Genomic DNA, 27,336 nt, shown 5'->3' with positions numbered 1-27,336 from the left:
ATTTTTTAACAAATATTTTTTATTGAAAAGTCACAAAATTAACATTCATATCACTGACCAAACAACTGCAATCACAGAGGCAATTGAGTAGTGCATGAAGAGCCTCTTTAGCTTTCAGAAGCATTTTGTGAACTATATTAGACTGTGTTGCTAGGAAACCAACTTTTCTGTCTTTTCTATTTTCAGCAGTGACATCTTTGCTTTCCAACTGACTGCTTTCCTCAAGTCTGTATAATGTCTGTTATGCTTACGTCAATCCTCTCCCCATGGAGACACAGCAAGAGTCGTTCAAGACATGTAAACATTCTTTAACCCCTTTGTGGTGTGGTCTGAGGTTGGAGCAGTCTCTCAGGCTGAGGTTTTATTTGGCACATTCAGCTTGTGGGCTAAACGCCGTCGCCAGCTCTTCTGGTTTGGTTAATCCCACCCTCGGAGCGATCATTCTGGTTGGAGGAAAACATGCCTCGATACATGGCTTTCTCTTTTTGTAAGTCCCGACTGAGTTTCTCCTCAGCCCTCTGCAGGTACTTCCTCACATTGGCATCTGTGACAGAAACGTATACTTTAACTCGCTGGTCTCCAGAGAAAAGATCAGACAAACTATGCTTAAATTACAATGAGCAACTCTATATCCTTCAGAAAAAAAACTGCACAAGTTACCCACCTGCTCTTGATAAAATGAAATGACTCATACATGAGTCTTCTAACGTGCTTTAATTAAATACCTTCAACATGGGAAATGGTGACGCTTCTAACTCATGGGTTTAATTGATCACAAAGTTAAACAAGGTCAGCAAGCTTTTCTAAAGCTGAGCTCACTGTTTACTTTAAAGATGAGTGTTAATATTAATTACCATTTCCGAATGGATAGCAGTGTAACAAAAGAACAATTTTTGGTTATGGTGGTGGACTAATTGCAAATGTAGACTGAAAAATAAATACATTTGCGTCCACATTGAGCTACTTGTTCACCATTTATTAATTTAGAAATTTTACATCACTTGGACACAAAACGGCTCCCACCAAAGAACTGCTGTTTCGACATGCTCTGTGTTAATCATCTACAAATCACAACTTATTCATCAAAGACACAGATTCTTTCTATTGCTATTTTTTCCTGCTTCCAGCTAGTGCAACTAGCTGAATTAATGTTTAATGTTTTCGCTCTTGAAAGTCACCACCAGAAATACCTCGTGACCCAAAGATTATGACACAGCCTCTGTGAGAAAGTTGTAAAACAAGTGCGGACTAAGATGTAAGGAAAGAGAGCTATTGGTGCTAGCAGTGCTAGTCACAACATGATAACTACTATGATGAATGTGCTGCATATTTTGGCAGCATTTAAAACAGTATGTACAACTGGCAGACAGAAGAAGTGGCTGACATCCAGAAAGACAGCACAGAGGCACTAATAATGGCAGCACAGAAACAAGCTCTGAGTACAAGGTCCATAGAGGCTGGGGTCCATCACACCAGACCCCAAGTGCAGGCTATGTAAAGATGTCCCTTGAGACAATCCAGCACATAAGAGGAGGATACAAGATGCTAGCAGGAAGGGCATACATGGAACGCCACAACCAAGTGGCCGTCATAGTATACAGAAACATCACCCATACTGCATGTTTTATGTAAAACTGGGGTGAGCTCACTTATAACTATGTTATAAATAATTTCAACGGAATCCATCAATTCCTGACTTGTTATCAGGAATTGTTTATCTTCATTTATTTAAACTTTATCTTCCATTTTTGCGATCCACATGTAGTTATGACCAAAATTTGGCCTCATCTGAGTTAAAACTTTAGTAAATTAAACCTAACATATTTTCAATCAGAGCCCTAGAGATTTTTCTTTTGGGAGAAGGTTATAACCTCTTTGGTGGTCCTTAAAAATGTAATATGCAGGAAGAAAAACCTGGCTATATATGTCTATATAACTATTACGTCAACTTGCTCTGAAAGATCATGATGGTCTGGGTCTTTACCATTAGGCTGCTCTTTAGAGGCCTGGATGAGGTACTCTTTGGCTGTCTCGGCATCTCCCATCTCCAGAGTGGCTACCCCGGCCCTGTACAGCGCTTTGGCATTGCCTGGTCGCCACTTTAGCACTCGCAGACTGTACTCCTGCACACGAGTATAATCAACAGTCTTTCTCTGCAGCAAACAGGCTGGAAGAGATATAAAGAAATGATTATACTGAGGCACTTGTATCAAACTAGTGACTAGAGAGCAGTTTTTCAAAGAGTTACTACTTCAACAGCTTTGAAAGAATATGACATTATCTCAGAATGATATTTACCTACCAGCAAGGTTGTTGTAGCAGTCCACTTGAGTATTTCTCAATAAAGCCTCCTGTTCAGGTGTGAGCACAGGTGTCTCAGGCCCAAACCCTTTCACTGATGTCGTCACATCTGAGTCAATGCTTCGCAGGAGCAGAAGAGCGCGGTGATAACGACCAATGGCTGAGCGAATGTTCTTGTCCTTGTAGAAAGCATTTCCTTCTGTTTTCAGCTGGGCTGCTTCCTCTAGCAAAGCTGAAACCGGCTTAGCAGAATTTGGTTTGTGTCCAAAGAGGCTCGGTGCTGCTGCCGCCGCCGCCCCCTGTACATCTAGGCTAGCCTCCCCACCAGCACCCTCCATGTCTGCAGTGAAGCTAATCAGCTGTTGGGGTGAGAAAGCACATTTTAGTTTATTCTTAAACAGAAAGCCTAAAACATAAAGTGGTGAGATGTAGAGAAAAAGATGTAAGGACTTATGAAACATACAGGTTCAGGCCACTATATTAGGTACACCTGTTCATTAACTGCTCATTAATTAAAACCAAAAATCTAATCTGCTAATCAAAATCAATATAAATGAATACTTTTTTTCTCCAAGTGTAGGGCTGAATTGAAATTGAAAAACTTAGTTATGTGAAATAAAGTTTAACACTTTTTCTTACAGTGGTATTTATCAAATAAACGTTTCAAAAGCGCTTACATACATAATCACTCACTGGCCACCTTGTTAGGTGCACAGGGTCCACTGCTTGTATACTACAAACATGTGATCAGCCAATCACAAGGCAAGAATAGAGTCAAGACAACAACATGAAAACATGGAGCCCACCCTTGTATCAATAGTTTAGGCTGCTGGTGGTGGTGGTTTAATAATGTGGAGGTACATTTTCAGTTTGAGGGGTATTGAAGGGTACAGTTTGTGCCCCTTATTACCAACCGAGCACTGTTTACACGCAACAGTCCACCTGAGCCTGATCGACATTAATAAGGCTCGACACCACCTGTTCCAGTGTAAAAAGATGCTCTATGTATAATAGTAGAAAGCACTTATGTGTAAGAAAACGGTTTGTCACACCTCTGCTACTTCACTCCTTCACTTGTAATACCTCACATATGACCTGGCAGTCACACAGTGAGCCACACTGCTTTTAATAAGAAGGTAGACAAACCGCAAGAGCAGTAGTAGTTTTTGGCCATTTCACCATATTTAATATGACAAACGGCAAATCTACAGCTTTTTATTTTAAGTATTGCTACATGCCAACGTTACATTATTTTACGAATCAAATAGAAAGCACGTCACTCAGGTCCAAACGTAAACCGACGTTTTGCGGCAAAACGTCCAGGGTTTGTAGCTACCGCTAACTGAGCTAGCAGGCTGCCAAGCTAGCCCGGGTCCTCGAAAATTAGCTAACTCACTATTTCCCGTATGTTCGCGCATTTTATGAGGTTCGCTACATGAAAACTGTATTGTTATGCATTCTCTCGCCTTACGCTAGTGAAGCGACAATCCACGGATAGCTACTTTTCAGCTGGTAGTCATCTTAGTTGTTGCCACACGTGCGCTTCCTTGCTTGCCTTTCTATGGACTCGCCCACAAACTGTGTGGAGTGCTACTGCCACCATAAGGTCGAAGCAGGAATTGCCAGCAAATTAACACAAAATACACCCTCTTTGTTTATATTAAATATAATTTTGAAAGTAATCCATGCACAAAATACTAAAACAAACTATTTTGGTGTAAATTACACTTATTCTGGAACAAAATGTAAACGCAGTTACTGAAAAAGTTGTCCCAAAACATTATTAAAAATACTAAATAGCACTTGGGAAACCTCGAGAATGCTATAATCAAATGTTTTTATAAGCTCACAATTGCCTCTGTAATAGTTTGTATTATTAAACGAACAGGCTATATGAACAAAGACTTTAAAATACAGAAGTTACTAAAAAATGTGTGAATATTAAAAGTTGAAAGTTAGATTTCACAATTTGCTTAAATCACGTATAAATTAAGTTTGAAATTAAGTCTGAAACACAATGAATATTCAGTATGAACGTGACCACCTTTAACTTCACAGCAATTAATTTATTAAACAATGTTTTTAAAATCTACTTTTCCGGTTCCAGAGTCCTGATAACAGAGCTATGCCAAGCATCCCACACAGCAAGTAAAATAGCTCATGAAAAATGTACATTTGATACTAGAAATTGATTAATTGATTAATTGATAAATATAATTATCTGATCTTTGTTTTTTTTTTTTACAATTTCAAAATCTTTCATAATTGTATAATGACTCATTGATAAAACTGCAAATGCCCTAATATAATTATTCCGATTTAAAAAAAAAAAAAAAAGAAAACAAAACACATTTATCACAAAGCAACTGTAAAATTTTAGAAATACTTTTAAACTGTTCTAAGATGTAAAGTGCAGTTCACACCAACAAACCTCTATATCAATCTGAAAACACAACACAATAGACACAAGCTCAATAATACAAAATGACATAAAAAAAAAAGCAGCAAATCATTTAAACCCCTTTATTTAAACCTTTGTTTTTTTTTTTAAGACACCATTTCAAATTGACATAGAAATGTTAGAAATAGAAATGTTTAAAAAAAAAAAAACAATGCTGGTTTCAAATTTAATGACAGCAACATGTTTAAAAATGACTGAGAATGCAGAGGTGCAATGACACAAGTAAAAACGTTAATAAAGTAAGTGACCTTTTATTTATGTAGCACCATTAAAGATAAATATCACAAAGTGTTTCACAACAAAATGCTAAACACAAAAACAAAAAGCTAGTTTAAAAAGATGAAGTTTTAGCTGATTTAAAAAAAAAACACACACACAAAAAAAACCAAACCCACAGATCTGAGTGTCAGTGGGAGAGAGCGCTCAATTCTGGGGGCCACTGCTGCAAATGCTCAGTCTTAGTTCTCAGCACTGTGTGATGCAATGTGCAATATGTAATTTTCCACTTGTAAGCCAGTTTTCAAAGAGGTGTGCCTTCAGCCTCATGGACACAGCGGTCTGTAGTATTGTTGAAATCCAGCCCTCTGTTTGGCAGAAGTCCACTTTTATTGGTATGAAGGATAAAAAGTTTACACACTTTTATGGATGACAACATTTTGTGAGAAACTTTATATGGATCACGCTGAGCAGAGAAATAAAGTAAGCGAGTACCTGTCGCTGCCACTGCTTCCTTGCAGAGGTTTCAGTCTTCATTAACGGGTTTGCAGTTTGATTTGGAAAACGAAAATTCCTTTAAATTGAGCATTTCAAAAATGACTGCTGACAGTGCTTTGCAGCTACTACAAGCCAATGTTTTTAATTTTCATTGTACTAAAACTAGCAAACAAATTTAGACAGTTTTTACAACAAAAGATACATAAAACTAATCTTTATGCTGTTTTTTAAAATGAAAGTAACAACAGATGCAGCCCCTAAAAAAGAAAACAATGTTGCAGGGGGTGACCGCAGACACCTTTTGATCCCCTCTTGATGTATTTTTTCTCCAGTTTAAGTGGTGTTAGCAGTACTTTTAGTATGAGTCAGTACCTGCAGCCCATCCAGGTTCCACAGGTAGTGCATCTCCTTCAGGAGCTGTGAAGGTTTCACAATTGCATTTGGCAATTACTCCACAATGCCATAAAAGAGCCCATTTTAAAAAACAGAAATAACAGGAGCTACACCAGGATGCTACGGCTAGCTGTCCTCTGTCCCAAATCAGGTCATCTAACATTAAGGAGAATGAGGGAGATGTTTTATCGCTTATTAAAAAGTCATAGGTTCTCAGAGCAATGTGACCAGCTTGGGTGGATAATAAAAATATAGCATCCTTTAACATTTTATATGGGCTTGCCAGCAAGTCCATACAAGTCTTGTTATGAAGTCTTGTATGAATCTAGGCGTTACCTTACTACTAAGAAATGGTATTCACAGTGTCAGATAAGGGGAAGCTCTGTTGCCAGCGTGTTATAGATACATTAAAACATTCCACTTCTCATTATAATCTTTGTCATATATTTTTTCCTGTAAATATAAATCCAAAAATCTATTAAAATGAAATCTATTGGTGAGTACCCATAGAATGAAGCATTTTTGTTTTCTTTTATTTAAATTGTACATGCCCTAACGTTTTTAGGGGGAAACAGGTTTATGAACAAATATGTTGTCCTCTAAATTCAAAGAAGTTCCAGTTGCTATGTGGGTAGTAAGACTATTAAAGATGGAAGCACTAAATGAAAAATTCAAGCACCTAGCCATGCAGTCTGTCTTTACAAACATTTGTGAACAAATCTGTAGCTCTAAAGAGCTCACTGGATTTCAGGCTGAAGTGCAGCCTTACCTGATATACACCCTACTGTTACTCATTTTATATTATAATTCAAAAATCTAGTTGGTATTGGTATGGCGAGTAGCCTTCAATAATAGTAGCCTAATAAATCACACAGCAATAGTACATTCACGTAGTTGTAAAAAGCATGATAATAAATTACTTAATCCAAAGTATTCAGAATACGTTACTTTTGTTGAGTAACATAACAGAATACGTTACAAAATACATTTTGGGGCATGTATTCTGTAATGGAATACATTTTAAAAGTAACCTTCCCAACACTGAATATAGGCATGAGGATACGAAATGCAAAAGGAATGCTGGATATGCTATATATTGGCTACAACACTGGTGGTGGTGTGGCTTGTGCATGGGTGGGAAACAACACAAAGATTTCATTGGACCATCATTCATTTCAAAGTGATAAAACTACATGAGTGATGTTGCAAACAACCAAGCCTGTACTTGCACCTGGAATCTTTCATCCAGTTCCAAGTACTAGTGCAGTCTCAAAGTTTGTTACTTTGAGACGGAACTAGTATGCGTTTACTGTTGCTAAACTTAATATATACAAACAAATTAAAAGTAATATTCAACATTATTTGATAACTATATGAAAATAATGAGTGTTCACATAAGAAATTCAGCTATTACTGATGTTACAGCATGCAAACAACATACAGAAATCCCAGCTGGCGAATTTAAACCTAGGACGTGTAGCAAACATATTGCAACATGAAAATGAAAGATTTTTAATTGTAACCATTTATTAATGTATACCATCAGGATCAGCTGAGTGCTTGAATGCCAGTCAACCAATTATTCATTATGTGTGTGTGTGTGTGTGTGTGTGTGTATGTATATATATTTATTTTGTTTTTACTCTTGACTCAGATATAAACACAGGACACGGAGTACGGAGTACTGTGACTTGCTTTTTGGTTTAAGTATGCTTCCTGTCTGAGTTCTGTTCTTGTTTTACTTTGAATTTTCAGGTATTTCATGGTCCTGGGTTCTCTAACCCAATGTTTTTCATTTGTGGACTTTCTATATTTACTTATTATTCCTTCACGTCTTAGTTTGCTTTTTACATGTTATTCTTAAGTTTTTGTTTCATGACTTCTGTTGGATGAGTTTTATTACAACTTTTGTGGAGCAATTGGAGTTGAATTGGTTTTGCGATCTGCAATTACTTTTTAGTTTTCGATGAGCAGGAATTAAAGGCTTGCCATTTTTCTACAATTGTGTCATGTGTTCTGAATATTGGCTATACAGCTTTATGTATGAGACTCCCTGAGCCTAGTTCTGCTGGCGGCTTCCTCTTTTTAAAAGGGAGTTTTTCCTTCCCACTGTTGCCAAGTGCTTGAATAAGAATTGTGTGATTGTAGGGTCTTTACCTTACAATGAGAACCTATATAAATACTAGTGTTACGGATTCAAATATTGAGGATGGATACAGGAGGAAAACCAAAAATAACCACACTGGTCCGGCCGGGTCAAGTCAAACGATGATTTAATGAACACACGCGTGGGAGATGGACACCATACAGCAGACAGCATCAGATCTCAAAATGGTGGAGCCTTGATCAAACTCTTATAGCCTCTAGTGGCCCCCACCTAATCATAAAAGCCTAAACATTCACATTCTTTCTCTCACACCACGCCTAAGCTACGACCTTGGCTCCCTGTTTATCTGCTCCTGGTGAGATGGGGCCGTATGCTCTGTTCTCTTCTAATCAGACAAATAAGGCGATGACTTTCTGCAAACAGTATTTCTTATAACTCAGCAGTATAATGCATCATAAAACAATATCATTCATTCACAATAAATCAACAGTCTAATGTAATGTAAATCAGTTTACCAAATGTAATAGTTATCACCTTCTTCTAATTCAGGAGAATAATGCAAACTAAAACTACATAATAATTCACAATCTTTAATTAGGGGTCTAACATGGCATAAAATAATATTATAATCCGACAATTCCCCCTGATGAGCTCTTTAGACTTAAAGAGCTCACTTACACCCTGCAATCCAGTGTTGCTGGGTTCATCTCTTCTTACTCCTGAGGCCTTTTGTCCCCCTGTTGGGTGAACCATATGTGAGATGACCTCTGTGTTTGCGCAGTTCAGATGCAAGAAAAACTTTTATTACAACAACAACAGTAGGTACAGATGATGCTCCCATCACTCCCCAGTTCTCCCACAGCTTTATTTCGGTGCTACCTTATACCCTTCAAACGTACTCAGACTAGAACCTCTGTCCGAGGAGCTTTTAACCTTTATTTTATGGCTGTAGGCACCAGTGTCTTCCAGTCGGGTGATCCTCTGCTCTTGTTTCCTTCAACCTCAGAGGTTAGACAACCCTTCAGTCGTTGCACAGATCAGGGGATTATTCTGCCCCGATTTCAAACAATGATCTGTGTATTCTGGGGTCACCGCTGTGTTCCCCAGAAAAAGGAACAGGAACGTGTCCCCCTTTCGCCCAAGAGCCTCTCGAACCTCGTTGGTCTGGTGTTCCTGGATTTCCGCCAACCCCTTCATGGTTATTGCTGTGTTTATGGGATCCATCCTTTTGAGGTGACTAGCTGGAGCCCAAAATGCCATGACACTTGAACCCAGTTGATGTTTCCGCAGTCACCGTGTCTGTTTCTACTGCGAAGGATCCTTGTATATCTGTGACCTCATCTGGTGTCTGTTCCTTTCTCTGTAAGAGACAGAAAACCAAAACACCTCTCTTCCTAGCTCTAACAATCTAATGTTGCTGTCTACTGATCTTTTGGTGGTTCAGAATTGGTTTAGAACATTCAGAATGTCCCAAGGACTTATCCTAATTTAGTGTATGTGTGTGTAAGCGTGTTTGCATTTAGCCCACTGCACTGGCATTTCCTACACTTTATCAGTCCGGACTATCGCCGAACGAAGCTTATAACCTTCAAAAGACCGAGTGCCAACTCATTACAAGCACATTTGCAAGGTATGTATAAAAATGATTAAAACCACTCATTCTAATAAAAGACATCAAAAACAAATTAGCCATTTTTAATTCTAACATGTGTCCCCCCCCTTTTCACAAAAATCATGTGTTTCCTTCCGCCTACCGTCCCACGGCTTCCTCTCCAGTGTGGTACTCACCTTCTCGTGAACACAGGCATTTTATCTTCTAAACGTTATTCAGTTCATTTCAATGATTAATGCATAAACATGGAAATAATGATTCATGCTTCTCACGGGTTCTCTAAAAAATCTGGAAACCTTTTGGGTCATTATTAGCTTAAGTTTTACCAACCAAGTTATTAAAACACAAATGAAGTCATAAAAATGTTCATATAACCCTTGTTTGATGTTAAAACTCAACTTCCCCCCCTCTTTTTGACACATTCCCATGTGTCAATTCAACGGAGCTAGAAAATTAAAAGAAAAGGTTAGTAACCTCATATCTTAGATTTAATTAGGGGTCTAAAATGGCATAAAATAATATTATAATCCGACACTAGCTAAACTGGAAAAAAAAAAGAATAAGAAAACAGTTTTCATTAAATACCAATGCTAGAAGTTCTATAATCTTGTATTTGTGTATCTTTCCAATTATATCTCTTGTTGTGACTGCATATAAAACGTCTAACATTGTGTAATTTTGACGCATTTGAAAATGAGTGTGATTGTGCTACAAAACTCACTTCAGTGTGCTGAGTTAATGACCTCAACATCCTCCACTCCAGAGGATGTTGAGGTCCTCTGATAATATATTAGATAATATAAAAGCATAAGAGAAATCTTGCATAATCTACCATATCAGCATGTTTAAACATCTCATGACGTGTAAGAAAGAGCAGAAATGTTAGTGTGAATTTTTATGTCATGAATGGGATACATGTGGTCACATGTGTAAGTGTGGCACAAAGAAATCAAGGCCTATAAAGAACCAGATTCTTACCCTTGCCCATACGAACACTGGGAGATGTGGGGAAAGTGGTGACAATAGTAAAAACGATGATACCTCAGCTGAAACATTTAATTTCACTTGTATTACCATGTATAAAAGTAATTTACCATTAATTTGGGTTGCTGAACTATTTACGTTGGAGTCGAGTCTGTTCTGATATAAAATTAGAAGCGTTGCTATAGATCAGATATTCCCAAGATATATATTAAATTTAAAGATTCAAACAATCCAAAGAAATTATTTACAAATCTTAGATTTGTTTTTTGAATTACATTTACTGTAGTGACTGACCTAAGATTATTGGAAATAGGATTGTAATTGCATATTAATTACCTTTAAATCCCAACAAAATCCTGCTATATATGATACACAGGTGCACTAAATGTAACATGAGTACCCTATATCAGTGCACAACAAACATATTTAAATAAGTGGTATGTGGGCATGCTAACACCAACACTTAAATACTGCAGAATGCATGCCCGAGATATAGATTTCACATAACGTTCATATAGCTTTAAATTCAGAATTAACAGTTAAAATGTACTTTAAATGTCAATTCTCTGTTCATTCTAACATTATAACAGAAATCTACATCCCAGTAAACCATTTGTTTGTTACTACAATTCCAACATGACTGTGAATGAAACCACTGACAGTAAACCCAGTGCCCTGCCACCACAAAGCAGGTAAAAAAATACAATAAATAAACATAATAATAATAATTTAAATAAAAGAATCTACCATACAATGCTACAGGCCATACTGTACCTGAGCTTTTTAACATAGACTCTGGCACAGTGAAAAATTGTCCTGTAGTGCGACTAGAATTCATAAGAATTTAGCGATTCTGATTCCATTATCAACTCTCACTGGATTCTCATTGCCTCCACTTTGAGAGTCACCATCATCACTAAGCAGCATATGGAAGACAAGTGGATGAGAAACGTTTGTGCATATTGGTAGCATTTCCACTCTTGGTGTTGATACTAAAAGTAATTGCGCCCAGAAGACAGTAATTTGTTACTTTTTACATTATATCAGCATTTTTCTGTAAAATTACATGGAACGCATAGTCTCATTTATCAATATAAACCTACTGACTACAGCCCCACACACCAACACATATCCCGATCCTAATAAGGACACACATATGATCTTTCTCAAAGCATTGACATGCGAACACAAAGCCAACAAAACAAAGCAAAGATTAGAACTGGAACAAAGAAACTTCACAGTAATTTCCACAGTGATTCTACTTTAGTAACATGAACAGGTAGAAACAGGTCCAGCTTGACTGCTCATCACAGATGTTACCTGTTGAACTTCAGGGTCTGGCTGCTGGGCGGGGTCAGATCGACAACAATGAAAAACAAAGCCTACAGAGAGGAGGTTCAGCATCTGAAGCAATGGTGTGACGACAACAACCTGAATCTAAACACAGCAAGACCAAGGAGATGGTAATCGACTTCAGAAGAACAAAGCGATCTGAGCACTCTACCCTCTACATTGATGGGGAGGAGGTAGAAAGGGTATAAAGCTTTAAGTTCCTCTGAGTCCACATCTCGGCCGACCTTACCTGGTCCACAAACATTTCCCACCAGGTAGGGAAAGCACAACAAAGGCTGTACTTCCTCAGGAAACTACGTCAGGCCCAATTACCCCAAAGACTGCTCGTAAACGTCTAGTGCTCCACCATCGAGAGCCTTCTGACTTACTGCTGCACACTCTGGTTCAACTGCTGCACCGCGGAGGACAAGAGGAAACTGCAGCGGTTGGTGAGGGCAGCAGAGCGGGCAATGGTCACTTCACCAACCCCCCTCAGAGACATCTATACTGACAGACTTCAGCAGAAAGCCAGCATCATCATCAAAGACCCCTCGCACCCTGGACACTCACTTTCCCCCCCTTCCCTCTGGTAAACGTTACAGGTCAAAGACAAACAGACTCAACAGAAGTTTTTACCCACAGGCTGTCAAACATGCCCTACCTCCACCCTGATTGGAGGATAACTGCACTGCCAACACTCATGGACATTACACCTTATTTATAAATCATATTTCTAGTTATACTTCAATGCAAGCAACACCCCTACCTCTTTAAACTGTATTTATTATAACCTTATCTAATATAGTTCCAACAGCACCCCCCCCACACACACACACTCAATGTGCAATATCACTGATCACACTGCACCTACTAGTTAGATGGCATGTATGTGTATGTATGTAAATGTAAGCGTGTATGTGGAAATATGTGTGTGTATATATGTACGGATGCATATATGTATGTATGTGCGTGTATGTATAACTTGTACATATCTTTCTTGTGTAAATGTAAATTTTTTCTGTTATTGTGTAAATACTTACGCTATTGTGTACTTCACACACATGGAGAGATGCCAAACTGCCTTTCATTGTTCTTGTAACAGTGACAATAAAAAGCTATTCTATTCTATTCGATTCTAAAAACAAACATCTGCATCCCACTAAATCATTTAGTTTGTCACTCCAACTGACTGGGGGTTAGTATTAGTTCAGTTTCATTCTGACCATCAGGCTTCTCCTCCTTGTCGGTTTTGATGATGCCATTGCTCATTAATGTTAATTTTTGTGATCGTTTGTTGGCCTTCACTTTGAATACGTCCCACCTCTCAGAAATCAATCCTCTGTTGAAGAGCAGTGATGACAGGTAGGAGAACAACAAAGTAACAAAGATAGTGGACAACATGCAGATAGTCCTGACCGGAGAGCGCTGGACATAAATGCCATCTTCAAGAGTGCAACCTGGGAAGTGAAGGACAACAGGTAACCCTACGGATGGTTCTCCACTGAGCAACCTCAGCAACACTCCAACTAGCAAGCCCATGATAGAGCCATAACCATTGGAGATGTTAAAAAAGAGGACGCAGACTAGTTGAGGGAACATGATGGTGTAGGTTATGTCTGAGCCCAGGATCCAAAAAACCATGATGCTGTTGTTTAGGAAGGTGAGCGATGTGCCAGCCACGCCCACCAGGACCACAGTGACACGGATCACCCACTGGAGCTCCCGGTCTGATGCCTGCAAAAAAACCCAAAACAAAATAAAATCTGGAAACTGAAACAGAAAAGACATAACCACAACTCGAATCTTCTCCTTTCAGGTCTCTTACTGTGGTCCTTAGGATGCTCTTATAGATGTTGGATGAGAAGATGGAGGCGGCAGATAATAGTGCAGAGTCTGTTGAGGACATCACAGCAGCAGCTACAGCTCCAATACCAATGATGGAGATGTAGTTTGGAGTGAGGTACTGCAGAGCAATTGGCAGAACCTGACCAGCGTCTCCTCGCTCGAAGGGGGATGGGGAGCCATATAAGGTCATGTTCCAATCTGGCATAAAAACATAATAAGTACAAATAAATGAAAATATATTTTAACAATTTTATTAAATATATTTCTCCGTTGTTGTACCTGTTGATGCTGCGACTGCTCCAATCAACACAGATGGGATTCCAAGTACAAAAATAAGTGGAGCTGCAATAAAGCAGGTGATCCTGGCTGTATTTGATGAGGAGGCTGACAGAGTCCTCTGGTGGAAGTCCTGATATCCAAGGTTACCTAAAGCCTTAAACAAATGACAGTGTGACAGTTAGCCGTTCATTTTGTTAGTTAGTCGTTTATTAGGGTAATGTTGTTTTAGTTTGGAATCTCTCAACTTTAGTTTTATCTCTAATTATGCGTATTTTATTAGCACTCAGCAAATGACAAACTGTTTATTTCATTTTGAGTTAACTTGTGTGCTTTAGGTTTATAATGTTCACATGGAGTACACATTATAGGTTGAAACATTTGCTCATTTGTTTCTCGTCAGACTAATTGTTTATGTCTATTTGGAGTTTCAGTGCTTGTTCAGAGGTCCCTTGAATGTAAATGAACATTTCTAGTATTAATTATAGTTTTAGTATTAGTAATCATTAAATTCAATGAAAACTATGTCCTTTACCCCCCTCATTACATCATTAGGCTTACATCATGCAAACAATTTCATACCCATGAAGGCCTAATGCTGAATGACTGAATATTGCTGAATGTAACTTGATAGAGTTCACTTGTTAACCACAATTTCTCCATGTTTTCTAAGATGAATATCGTGGTCCACATTGATATCCTTAGTTTTTTCTGGATTTAAAGGGAGACCCTGTTCTTTATTTTGTTTATGAACCTGATTGATCCATCTCTGACCTGGAACTGATACTAAAACCACTTTTCCCAACTTGGATTTCATCTGCTTGATAGCCAGAGTATGAAAACTGCTTTTTGAAACGGATCCATTTATAGGTGAGTCACTGCTTGGTTTGAGTTTTGATAACTTGATTACTTAAATACTCACTTTAAAGCAGATTGAACAGCAACCGTGTGTGTGTGCTAATAAAGAATGCTGCAAAGCATGTTAATGTCACCGGGTCTGCCGTGGTCACTCACAGTGGTGACGAAACCCAGGATGGGAGGCATGCCAGACCCAGGACTTGGCTAGCAGAGGGAGGAGCTGGTGCAAATGGTGGCCGAGCTGGCGGCTACGCCGCAGGAGAAGGCGGCGGCACTGATCCAGTCCTCCAAGCTGCAGGACCGGATCAGCACCGCCAGATACTCCATCCTCTGCAGGTGGCGCTGATCCGGTCCTGCCCAACACCGCCGCCACCCCCACCAGCGTCCACCTGCCACGCGGCCAACCTCTGGACCAGCTTTGCCGGCACTGCTGGGTTCGCGGGGGGCCACCTGACCTCACAACTCCCCGTCGCTTGGCCAGGGCCCGGGGGTGCCGACGGTCCGGGCTGATCCCCTCTCCCGCTCGCAGTGGGGGGGGAGTAGGTTCGGCCGGATGGCTCCCCGGCCTCAGTCGGGCGATGGGGGTATGTGGCGGGCGTGGCCTGCGGTTTGTACTTAGTGACCTTCATTTTAAACATTTAGATCTTTTAATACCCATCAAGAGACTAGTGCTAGAAATCTGTCTTGGTCTCTGCAACTGCTAATGTTTTTCTGTGTTTGTTGCTTTTACAAATTCAGTCCTAAATAAAAATAAATGCAGGCCTTACCAATAATAAGAAATTATCAATCCATCTCCATAGACTTTCTTTATCTACAGAACCAATCCAGGGGGCTTGGTAGGTAAAGTTGAAAGCAGTCTTAGTAATGTCCATAGAGTGGGGGTTCATTAAGGTGAAGGGGACACAGAGCCACTGCAGAACAGAAGAAGATCCAATGACATAAAGACTAGTTCACAATGTTCACAATCACATTAGATTTGCATATATTAAAACCCTGTTCCCAAAAAGTTTGGGATGCAAAATGTAAAAACACTGTAAAATTGTAATACAAATACAATGCAACATATTGGAAACCATTCCAATCCTATATTATAAGCAGTAAGTTGAAACTGTTGTGGTTAAGAGTCTCTTCTGCGAACTGTTTATGGCCCAGACGGGCATTGTTAACGCTGTGTATTTTTTGACATTGGGATAAATCAAAGCTGCTGAGGAAAAGGTGCATAATCACAGCACACATGCTCCAGAAGGTAAAGAACCATGTCATTTATCATAAAGATTAACCTTTCAACCTCAGATTAAAATCTATTGTTTTTCAAAAAATATAGGCTGATTTAGAATTTAATGGCTACAACACGCTTAAAAAAGGGGTGAGACGAGGGCAACGACAGTTAAGGTTGAAATGTATAATTAGGGAAACGGCTCAAATAATTGCCAGTTTCATCATCTTTAGTACATAATGTGCATGAAGATTCAGACAATCTGGAGAATCTAGAGGAGCCAGAAAACAAACGATTAAAGACCTTCAGGCCCTCAGTCTGAAAACGGTGTCCAGTGAGCACCATCAGTCACAGATCAAAACTCACAAAGACAAAACTGATGTTTAATATAATTTAAGGGGATAGAAAGAAAACCTCTCCTGTGGTGCATAAATAAAAGTTTTATATATATATTTTTCAAAGCCACAGATCTTGTATTTCTCATGGCCAAGGAGCAGAGGGAACATCCAACTTGCTATAAACACAACCTGATGAGTTTGGAGACATTAATGCATATATTACTTTGTTTTTTAAAGTGAAGTGCCATCAAATTAAAAAAACAAAAAACCATAAAAACAACAACTACTAAGTTTTCATGTATTTTCTATGTATTTTCAAATCCATACAGGCTTTAAAGTATTTACATTAATTGTGCTCTTTGATATATATTAAACACAGTTTCCCTACATTTTATTAAGGAGGGATGTAGTTTCCCATGCAAGTGAACTCACCATACTGAAGAAAATGAGTGTTAGCTGTATTATGTCTGTGTAGGCTACAGAGTAGAGACCTCCCATTAATGTGTATATGATGGCTACAGCAGCAGAGATCCAAATGGAAACAGCGTAGGATAAATCCAGGACCACGCTTATTGTTGCTCCTATAAAAGTAACACAGTAAATGATACAGAATCACATGTATCAGAATTACCTTCATTCAGTTTAGGAAAATATGTTCAGTCACTTTAGGATGACACCAACAGCATGTGTCAGTATGACTTAATGAAATTCTAGTTAATATTATCATACTAGTTTGTTGTATAGGTGTTTTGGCTGCAGTTAAAACTATTATAGCAGCCGAACTTAAAACACTTGTCTCTATCCTGGAAATTATTCAGTTGCAGGTGTTATTACTAGAGAAGGAAAACAAAAATCATGTGGGTATCACTCACCTAAGCCGATAAGAGTTCCTGTCACCCAGATTAGATCAGAAATTAACAGAGCCACGGACAGAGCTCCACTTATTGACTTTCCATACTTGATCTGGAACGGGTCCATCATTGTCACATATTTTCTTTCTCTCATTGGTTTGGCAAAGAAAAGTCCACCTTAACGACAGGTAGAACACATTTCTTCACATCCACTACTGAAAATCAGTGGACTTCCTCTTTAAGATTCATTCATAGTCTTATGCGAATCATATTTTACACTAATTTGCACAGATGTGTCCCCACTTCCTTATAAGACATGCCTGGCCTGTATTTTTCAAAGCCTAATTTAGAAAAGGTAGGTTTTTAGATTTTTCCTTATTAATCCTTATGATTTTTGCACAGCTTCCTCTAGAGGCATAAAAAGTGTGAAAATTTGTGGCGTTCCTATGTAAAACACATTTAAAGTAATCATATAGAAATCATATTTTTCCACACAGATATACCCCTTTGTCTTATAAAACACATCATTCCTGATTTAGACATTAAAAATAATATCTAGAAATAAAAACCTTGCTTTGAAAAAGGTCATTTTTGTAGATGTTACCTAATAGTTCAGATGAATATGATATTTGTAGGCGTAACTGAGTATGTGACAGGGAAATAATAACGATTCAATTAGTGTAGTAGTGTAGTACCATACACACACATGAGCCGCTTTCTTCAGAAAATGGGAAATCGTGTGCAAATGCAGAAATTATACAGGTAATGGTGTTATTATTAAAACTCTTACCAACAATAAAAGACAGGGCTGCTGTTAATGGCATGACTGCCCAGGCCAGCCCCATAGTTGGTGTGTACACTGCTTCTGTCAGACCAACGATAAAGCCCCCTCCAACAAAAGTAGCTGCAGAGAGCACAGCACAAGCACACATAGAGGAATTACACTGTGACCTTCAGGCTCAGGTAAAGAGGCTTCTAAATTAATATTACCTACTGATAAGCAGTTAATTGATGGTGTGAACACTTTTGCACATGAGATGAAGTTTGAAAAACATCTGTTTTCTCTTTTAACTGTGTCTTAGTGTAACTCAAAATGTAGGAATTAAATTGCACAAAAAATTGTTTTTTTAGACTTAAGCAAAGAATATTAATTTAAAAAACAACAACAACTTAAGCTTAATGGTTCCACTTCACTGTAATATGTAATAAATTAGGCACAACAATATATTTTTAAAATAACCGTATTAAGAAAGGTTTGTTGTCTTTTACATACGAACAGACTAGTCCCTTTATCTTAATAGCTGCACATGTTTTTGTTGAAAGAATGTCAAACGGGGGACTCCCTGTTAAAGAGAGACAGGTTGTTGTTCACCAGCTACTTTACTAACTATTTACTTTGGTGGAGTTAAAAGAGAATATAACTTCTATTACAAAAGCTGCACTGTGATGAGCTCATGCAACAACATACTCATTTTGTGCTTTACTATGTTCTTACACAGTTTCACTCAATGAAAGTGGCTACAATAACAGCCAAATATCTACAAACATGCGCTCTCACCGGTCATTGTGAAGACTCCTACTACCATACTGATCCCTCTGTTTCCCAGCAAAGTGACCTCTGTCTGGGCTGCTTGGCTGCTTTTCTGCACCCGTTTGGACTTCATCGAGGCCCACAGACCAGTGCCCAGCACCATCAGGTAGAAGACCACCATTACTACCAGCCCCGGGATGTTCAGAGCCATTGTGTGCTGCCTTGATGACTGGCAAAATGTGGTTCCACTGATGAAAAAAAAAAAGGAATAAGAATAAGACTAATAAGATGATTTTCAAATGCAAAATGTTTAGTTCAATCCTAACATTTCCTACAAACTGTGCTGCCAACTATGAACTATCAGTTGTAATGTGATATGGGTGGGGCAGTCAAGGGCAGTCTGGGGTGCTACTGTTTGATTAGATTTTAGTAAATGTTTGACAGTTTCTACAGTTGAAAACTACTGACTTGTTTCTCACAACTCCCAGAATAGCTCTTGATCGGGGTTGGAATTTTCCTTCACAATGTAAGCTTTGTTTTTAAGACTTTCCCTCTTGGTTGAATTACTCAGCTATAGTTTAGTTTTATATTGGCATGTCTCCAAAACTGTGTTCAGAAAACCAAGGCTGGAAATGGAAAAAAGAAACTGTAATTATACTTACAGCTCTATAAACTGATATCTGTAGATGAATAAGCTGTCAGAACAGTCAGGTGGCACACAACCAATGTAGCAGAATTCTAAATACTAGACCATATTTTTAGTTACATTTATTTTTACTGTTTCCATTAAATTTTCTTATATTTTTACTAGTTTTTCAATGATTGATACTCGAAACAATTGAAAAGTTAAGGACATTTATTCGTTTATTTGTGATTTTGGGAGTGCTATTTAGGTGACAGTTTATGGCAGGTAAGCCTGCCTGTGTCTAAAAGAAAACCTTCATCGGAACTGTTCACATCTTGTGTGAACTTGAAAACGGTGTCGCGTAGTTTATTATTCAGATTCAGTGCAACTTTATCAATCCCAAAAAAGAGAAATTTGTTTGCAGCTTACCCACACAACATGCTCCCACAGTCAAACTCACACAACCACCACAAACACTGTTGCATGTCAAGGCCACCTTACAGCCCTTAGCTCTCAGTAAGAGAGCTGTAGGACAAGAGGACTGTAGGGCGAGCCAGCAGCTTTAGACGGTTGTTAAGGCTCATGTTTCTGAGTCGCACCTGAATTCCGCCTCTTCACACCAGTTTCCTATGTGAGGATTTTTCTATACGTTCTAGAAAGCTCCAGAGAAATATCCACTGTTTGACAGCTACGTTCTATTGTTCCAGGTGGCAGCGTTACGGTTGCCATGGCTACAGGGTGACGCTCTCTCTCTGCGTGTTTCCTGGGTGAGAGAGGCCTTTTTGTTGTTGTTGTGCTAAGCTAATAGGCAGAATGCTACCGGTATAGCTCTAAAGAATGTAGCATCATGGGCAGTGTAGTCCGTGCTGCAGGGAGAATGGACTGCCATACCCATTATGTGTCTGTGAGCGAGGGAGGGAGAAAAAGGAAAAGTACGAGCTGTCATCGAGCAAAAACAGGAGCTGAAAGCATGTAAATATAATAATAACCACTGCAGCAGAGAAGAGTGCCTGACGAGCCCAGTTGTAAGTAAGTCGAGTCTGTACACGAACACGGTGTACAGACTCGACTGTACACCGTGTTCGTGTTTTCCTCCAAAAACAATAAGTTCCGTTGGAGCAGCCTTTCAATGCCTTTCTCTGTCTCTCGCTAGCAAAGTTGACCCAGACAACAAAGTAAAGCTAGTTTTTGGCTACGAGCCTGACACAGAACCCACCGTATTAGCCAGAGGTCCCTTTACTACGGTTCGGAGCCGCAGACCTTCAGTAACAGTAATAAATCACAGCAATAGTACATTCATGTAGTTGTAAACAGCATGATAATATATTAAGTAATCCAAAGTATTCAGAATACGTTACTCTCATTGAGAGGGAAAGTTTTAACAGCGTTAAGTCTGCCTGTTTGATTTCCCTCTCTTTATCACACATCATAGAAGCAACAAAAAAAAGAAAACAGAGTGCACACCACATAATTTACAAAAAGCCTTGGCAACTGAAAAACACCTAACTGATCTAGAGTACTGGTTAGTTGGGAAGTAGTTATTTCATAAGAATATATCTAACTATTCTCCAACATTGCGTTCACAGAAAAGCATTGGGAATAGTAAACATGTAAAGCATTACCTTCACCTTGTTACAAAAACTTGTTACAAACCATCATGAAAGCTATTAAAAATAATTTTATAAATACATATAAAGGCATTTTGGCAGGGATACTCCCACTAGGTTTAAATCTGGGACTCCCCGCCATTTGACCTTAGAACAGAAGAAGATTCTCGGATGAGAGGTGAAACGTCTTCAAGCAACTTAAAGAAGTCCAGAAACTTTTCTTTGCAAGCTCCTTTGACCAAAGTCAAACACTAATTACCTGCTTAGCTGGTGGCAGTGTGGGTATCCTGGTACCTTTCTGAATCCTTTGCAGGACTGCGTTCCTATCGTCTCTGCCTGACTGTTTTTTCTGTTTGTCTCATAGCCAGTCTCGTTAAAAGCCTCCTCGTGGCATAGGGGGCTGAGCCTATTGTAGATAAGACACAAAAATCTACGGCTGGACAGGTTTTCTCATTCCTCACAGACCTCAAAGGAACCAGCAATTTACGATCATTTCCAGGCAGAAAAAAAGAGCCTGTTTAGGAATAGCGATGCCAGAGGAAATACTTAGATTTAATAAATGAGACAGATAAAAGTTTTAAATCTAAAGAATTACTGAATTTCAACTTTTAGCTAATGGATTTGTGGCTGAAGGAGTATTTAGAGTCTTGACTTCTGCAAAAGTTGCGATGCAATCTAAAATATAGTGTAGACATTGTTACAGTGCAATCAAAATCCTGTGCTTTAGCAAAAAACATAAAAGAGCAGCACTCATTCTTCAGAACGTCACATGATTTCAAAATCATGTAATTCGCTCAGAATTTTTAATTCATCAGTGAAGAAGTCTATTTAATAAGAGTATAAATATGATTACTTTACATACTGTATCTATGATAACCCGTTTGTGGACACGGTAACCCTTGTTATATCTACAGATTACAGACTCCCTATTCACTTTATGTTCATGTATAAATATTATAAATATGTAAAAATATTGTTTTGAAATAAGAACAGTTATGACCTTGTTCCCGCTTTTTCACGAACTGCTTGTCTAGGCTACATGTGTCACTGACGTCAACTGGCACTATAAACTAAAGATAAAATACACATAAACAAAAAGTTCTCTTGTCAGCATATTTGGTGTCAGAATTTATTTAGACCCATGATGTACAAAAATCTTCCAAACTTACAACTTTTTAGCTGACCCTAATATTTTATACTCTTTCAAAAGCCAGTTTGAGGGTCAGAGTTGGAGTTAAGTCTATGTCAGGGGCATTTATTGGGCAGGGTTCAACATAAACACTTGCCTGATGGCTCAAAGCCTGAGTGGTAAAGTACACTGGGTATGTTGATTTGGTAGTGATGATATTTTTGTTATCAGATTATTCTCTTGTGATGCCAACATGCTGAAATAAACAGTCACTATTTTTTTTTTTTTTTTTAAAAAGTCAGCATTACTGTGATAAAATATTTTAATTTCACATACTAATGAATTACAGTAGTCCAGCCTAGAAGTAATACATTCATTAACTAGTTTTTTTAGCAACACTCTGAGACAGGATGTTTCTAATTTTAGAAATAATTAAACACATTTTTTTTTTTAAATTATACAAAATAAAGGCGATACCCTGGTCAAAAAATGACTCCAAGATTCCACTGTTAGGTTTTGTATTGTTGATTGTCATTTATGCTTAGAAATATTTAACCATATATGCTTAGAGGTGTATAATTAATTGTGAAGTGGTAGGATGTGTGATCTTTAGCAGGCTGCAAAGGCTTGGTGTGCATTCCAGAGTGTTCTGGAATCCACAGCTACATGCTGGGAGCATGGGAAGAGGTCGTACCTTGTTTTATTGTTTTACGGTAGGATAAACGTAGCTATACCTGTTTTAGTCTAAGTGCCTTTTGTTTAGATGGTTTAGGGAAGTCATTTATGGGGTCACACTCTGACCCCACACACACACACACACACAGGCAAGGTACTCTTTGTGTGTATGTATACGTCGTATGTTAATGAACCTATGCATATTCATGTAACCTCAATAAAAGAGCAGTGTTACGGGGGAGCGGACGAGAGCAACTGGGGTCAAGCGAAGGAATGGCGTTTGTCCGGTTCTCTCCCGTGCACGAGAAACATGAAGAATAGGTTCAAGCTACAAACCTATCATCCACTCTCCATTTACATGAACAAATTAGAGTCTAATAGATAAATATGATTCAACCCACTGCAGCACAGTACATTTATTATTTTACTATTCTTACAGCATGCTATAATCTGTTATAAAATGTTGCGATCAACAGTATTGAACATTGCACTGAGCAAGCTAACGTTTAATTAATTTTTGGCTCAACAGAGCTCTGACTCTTTGTCAGCCTGGATAAAGCTCTGAAAAAAAACCTGGGGTTGTTCTTGTTTTCTTCAACCAGGACTTTTTGCAAGGGCAGCAAACTCTTTTTCCAAGCTAAATGAAGCTCTAACTTAATGAGATGCCATTTCCTCTCAAGCTTACGTTTTATCTGGTTTAAGGCGCAGGTTTGCCAGGCACAGTTATACCAGGGAGTCAAGCAATGATTTCAGGCTTTTTCAGGGGAGCCACTGTATCCAGGTTCGTAAACAGTGCTCTGCATTGTGCTGGCACATGACATCGAAGGAGATAACCGTGGAATTGCATCCTTGAACTCAGTTACAGCGCTTTCAGGAAGACAACTTGAGCCTTACTCAGGGTGTAAACAGACCTCAGACCAAATAAACAAACTGCCACTGGCACACCTAATAACCTTTGAAAAAACTTGGCTTCTTTCATTGAGAAAGCGCTATATCTGAACCAGATGCACCTAGACCGTGTAGTGGCAGATTTATTTTCTCATCTATTAATCACATATTTAATCATATCACATTGGCAAAGGAAGAGACTGAAAAGAGTGAAAGACAAAAGGCAAAGCTGAAGAAGAACGTCCCACTGGATCCTGGCACGCCACAACTGAACTGCTGCAGATGCAGGAGAGAGACAGAAGCTGTGAGGAGTGGGGAGAAGAGAGCATGGAGGAAAAATGAAGGCTGTTGTTGTTAATGTGAGAACACATGAAAATCGGGTTGGAAAACTGTGGCCAGCTGTCTTGTGGAGGTTGAGAAAAGTCCGTAGGATCGCAACAAAGGTAAAAATAAAACGCACACAAACACACATAAACAGAGAAATGTGAAGGAAAGGCAGGTTTAAGGACTTGCCCTGCTGAATCTGCAGCTCCACTGCACACACATTAAACCTGCCTACACACGCAATGAAGATCAGCTTGTCATCTCTCATCAGTGTTAAAATAGTGTAAATTTAACAAACATCAAATTATCAAATGTTGAGTGTATCCATTGCTGACAATTAACTCTCCAGGTTGCAAGACAACAGTTTAACTTTTGTGAAAGGGAAAAAAAGATTCTGGTTTGACCAACCAGTGATCAGACAATAAATTTGGTTGTTAATATAGTAAATTGTGAGATGCTTTCTGCTTGATTGGTGCAGCACAAGTAATTTACTGTATGAAGGAAATTTTCTTTTGTGATAATATTTTGAACATGAATTTCTGTTGTCCTGTCAACTTAGTGGGTTAATAGCTGATATGCAAATTAGTTGATTGTTATTAGATCAGGGAAAGATGACTGGATTATAAAACAACTAAATAAGATGTAGCAGAGGGTTGAAATGAGTCTCCTGTTTCTGATGTATGGGTGAAGCTTGCACCCAGATACACACCTCTGAATACATAAAAACAAACTTGTTTCGTGAAATACATGATGACATGTTACATGTTTACTTTTGGAGAAAAAAATAGGAGAAAAGCTAAATGAAATGATTGGGTCTGTGAAAATGAAAAATAAGTGAAAAAGCACAGACCTGGTGAAGAAATTCACATTCCAGTGATAAAACATTGATATGAAGTGTTTAGGAAGCTTTAAATGGTGAACATTTGTGTTGTGTGAACTGTGCAGCTGCTAATAAAATGTGGGGAAATTTCTCTGTGTATTTAGCAGGTGGAACTATGTTGGTTGGCCCCAGACTTTCCAGAATTGTGTGATATTCTGGTGCACTTGTGGGCAACCAGTAAATATGATGTGGGAACATGAACAGAAGCAGTGACTGCAGCACTGCATGGCAGGTTCTAATCCCTACGGCATGTTGTGTCACCAGAAAGCAAAACTTTTCCTGTGATTTCTGGCAGATTTGGGGTTTTTTGTTTTAGTAGCAGGCTGATTTTGTCAGTTAGGTTAGGGTTGTTTTCTTTTTGTAAGATAAACACAGATTTATATATTCTCGTGTATTTTATATATATATATATATATATATATATATATATAAAAATAATTAATTTAGACATGTCCTGAACAAGGCATAATATGTTTTTTTTTTGTAACGGTGCACTTAGGAAAAAACCTGCCAGGTATCACCCCTCTGGGGGTGAGATTTTGTGTGTTGATGATTTAAAAGCAGGCCTGCGAGATTGGAAGTAGAAACGCTATAAAATACTTTAATTGAGAGCAAATATAAGGTGAGCTTCTCTAGATTACAATGGGCTTCTGAGGAAATTCACCTACCTAGGTCGCTGACCATATCAGATGGTAAGTCCTCTGTTTAAAAGAATTGTAGCGATTCAATCCATTTCAAAAGCAATAAGAATTGTTTTTATTTTTGGAATGATGTAATATTGCTGTCAGTGGATATTTAAATCCATGTGCGGTTTTCCACTATCCGCAATGATTGGTACAATTGCATGTGACTGGATGAATGCATGTGATTGGACTGTGGCTGGACTGATGATGTGGACTAAGTGTGACTGACTTGAAATTGAGAAGACGGTAACTATTTTAGGGTTAGTCACTGCCAGTGTTGGGAAGGTTACTTTTAAAATGTATTCCATTACAGATTACAGAATACATGCCCCAAAATGTATTTTGTAACGTATTCCGTTACGTTACTCAATGAGAGTAACGTATTCTGAATACTTTGGATTACTTAATATATTATCACGCTGTTTACAACTGTATGAATGTACTATTGCTGTGTGATTTATTACTATTACTGAAGGTCCGCGGCTCCGAACCGTAGTAAAGGGACCTCTGGCTAATATGTCGGGTTTGTGTCGGGCTAGTAGCCAAAAAATAACTTTACTTTGTTGTCTGGGTCAAGTTTGCTAGCGAGAGACAGAGAGAGACGCGTTGAAAGGCTGCTCCAACAGGAACGTACTGTTCCGGAGGAAAACACAAACACAATGTACCATAAAAGTCTTAATAGCTTACTTAGAACTGGGCTCGTCAGACACTCTGTTTGGCTGCAGTGGTTATGTTAAAAGATTTTGAATTTTATTAATATTCAACAGTGATAAATGTTTATGTTTAGCTTATTTGAATTGCACAGAAATGCCTGTACATAGCGTGTCAGCAAATTCATAAAACTGGAACAAAGTGATCACATGAGGAAGTTGCTCAAGTTTAGACAACACCCACATGTATTGTTTTAACCCACTACAAGATCGTTAATCAACTTGTTCCTCCTTGTCTTGCAAGGCTGCATCCTGTGCAGCCTTTCTGCTTGATTGATGCAGCACAAGTAATTTACTGTATGAGGGAAATTCTATTTTTGTGATAACATTTTGAATATGCATTTCTGTTGTCCTGTCATCTTAGTGGGTTAATAGCTGATATGCAAATTAGTTGATCGTTCTTAGATTAATGAAAGGTGACTGAATCTTAGCACGAGTGAATGAGATGTGTTGGAGTTTGTTAGAGTGGAGACTCTAAAACACTGAGTTTCCTGTTTTGATGTGCGAGTGAATCCTGTACCTAGATACACAACTCTGAACATGTCAGAACAAACTTCTTTTGTGAAGTGCATGACAACATGTCACATGTTTTAGGATGACGGGAAAAAAGGAAAACTGAATAAAATGGGTGTGTGTGGCCTAAATGAGTGAGAAGCACAGACCTGGGGATTAAACTCATAGCTAATAACATATTAGGCTTATGTTGTGTGTTGTGCAGCTGATGGTTGGTTCGGAGTGAATCTAGCTGATGATTTTTCTTTTGTTGTGAAGTTGAGCCTGCCAATTAGTATGATAGTATGATAAACCATGCTAATGGTATGATTTACCCTCCTGAGATGAGGAGCTTGTGTCATGACGTAACAAGGCCTTTTTATTTTGATACTTTCACAGTGCACTGAAAGTTTTGTTCGATAATCTCTGTTTGAGCAGATCTGTACGATTAGAAGCGCTATACGATACGTCGTCAAGAAAATTGTTACAAGTGAGTTTCTCCAC

At 38.5% G+C, this 27,336-nt stretch overlaps 2 protein-coding genes across 4 annotated transcripts; both read right to left on the bottom strand.

Annotated features, from left to right (window-relative positions):
• Window positions 1-20: 20 nt before the first annotated feature.
• Window positions 21-3,867, bottom strand: ttc9c (tetratricopeptide repeat domain 9C). 2 transcript variants are annotated; one of them, XM_087829701.1, is made up of 4 exons: window positions 3,768-3,867; window positions 2,303-2,660; window positions 1,985-2,167; window positions 21-544 (listed from the first exon to the last, which is right to left on the bottom strand). In XM_087829701.1, the coding sequence occupies exons 2-4, from the start codon at window positions 2,637-2,639 to the stop codon at window positions 387-389; spliced, it is 678 nt and encodes a 225-aa protein (XP_087685827.1). In that variant the 5' UTR covers window positions 2,640-2,660; window positions 3,768-3,867; the 3' UTR covers window positions 21-386. The 2 variants fall into 2 exon arrangements, with proteins under 2 accessions (XP_087685827.1, XP_087685824.1); XM_087829698.1 differs by having other exon boundaries at window positions 3,773-3,867.
• Window positions 3,868-12,691: 8,824 nt separating this feature from the next.
• Window positions 12,692-21,415, bottom strand: LOC102799112 (high-affinity choline transporter 1-like). 2 transcript variants are annotated; one of them, XM_087850486.1, is made up of 9 exons: window positions 21,311-21,415; window positions 18,847-19,067; window positions 18,079-18,192; window positions 17,310-17,465; window positions 16,870-17,018; window positions 15,651-15,794; window positions 14,029-14,182; window positions 13,730-13,947; window positions 12,692-13,638 (listed from the first exon to the last, which is right to left on the bottom strand). In XM_087850486.1, exons 2-9 carry the CDS (start codon window positions 19,028-19,030, stop codon window positions 13,081-13,083), a joined length of 1,677 nt encoding a protein of 558 aa, XP_087706612.1. In that variant the 5' UTR covers window positions 19,031-19,067; window positions 21,311-21,415; the 3' UTR covers window positions 12,692-13,080. The 2 variants fall into 2 exon arrangements, with proteins under 2 accessions (XP_087706612.1, XP_087706614.1); XM_087850488.1 differs by lacking the exons at window positions 17,310-17,465; window positions 21,311-21,415 and having other exon boundaries at window positions 18,847-19,086.
• Between the last annotated feature and the right edge of the window lie 5,921 nt (window positions 21,416-27,336).

The sequence above is a fragment of the Neolamprologus brichardi genome, chromosome 2, assembly GCF_056152115.1.
Source record: "Neolamprologus brichardi isolate AB-2024 chromosome 2, ASM5615211v1, whole genome shotgun sequence".
NCBI classification, from domain to species: domain Eukaryota; kingdom Metazoa; phylum Chordata; class Actinopteri; order Cichliformes; family Cichlidae; genus Neolamprologus; species Neolamprologus brichardi.
Note: the sequence above shows the minus strand (reverse complement) of the source record. Positions and strands in the feature narration are given on the sequence as shown.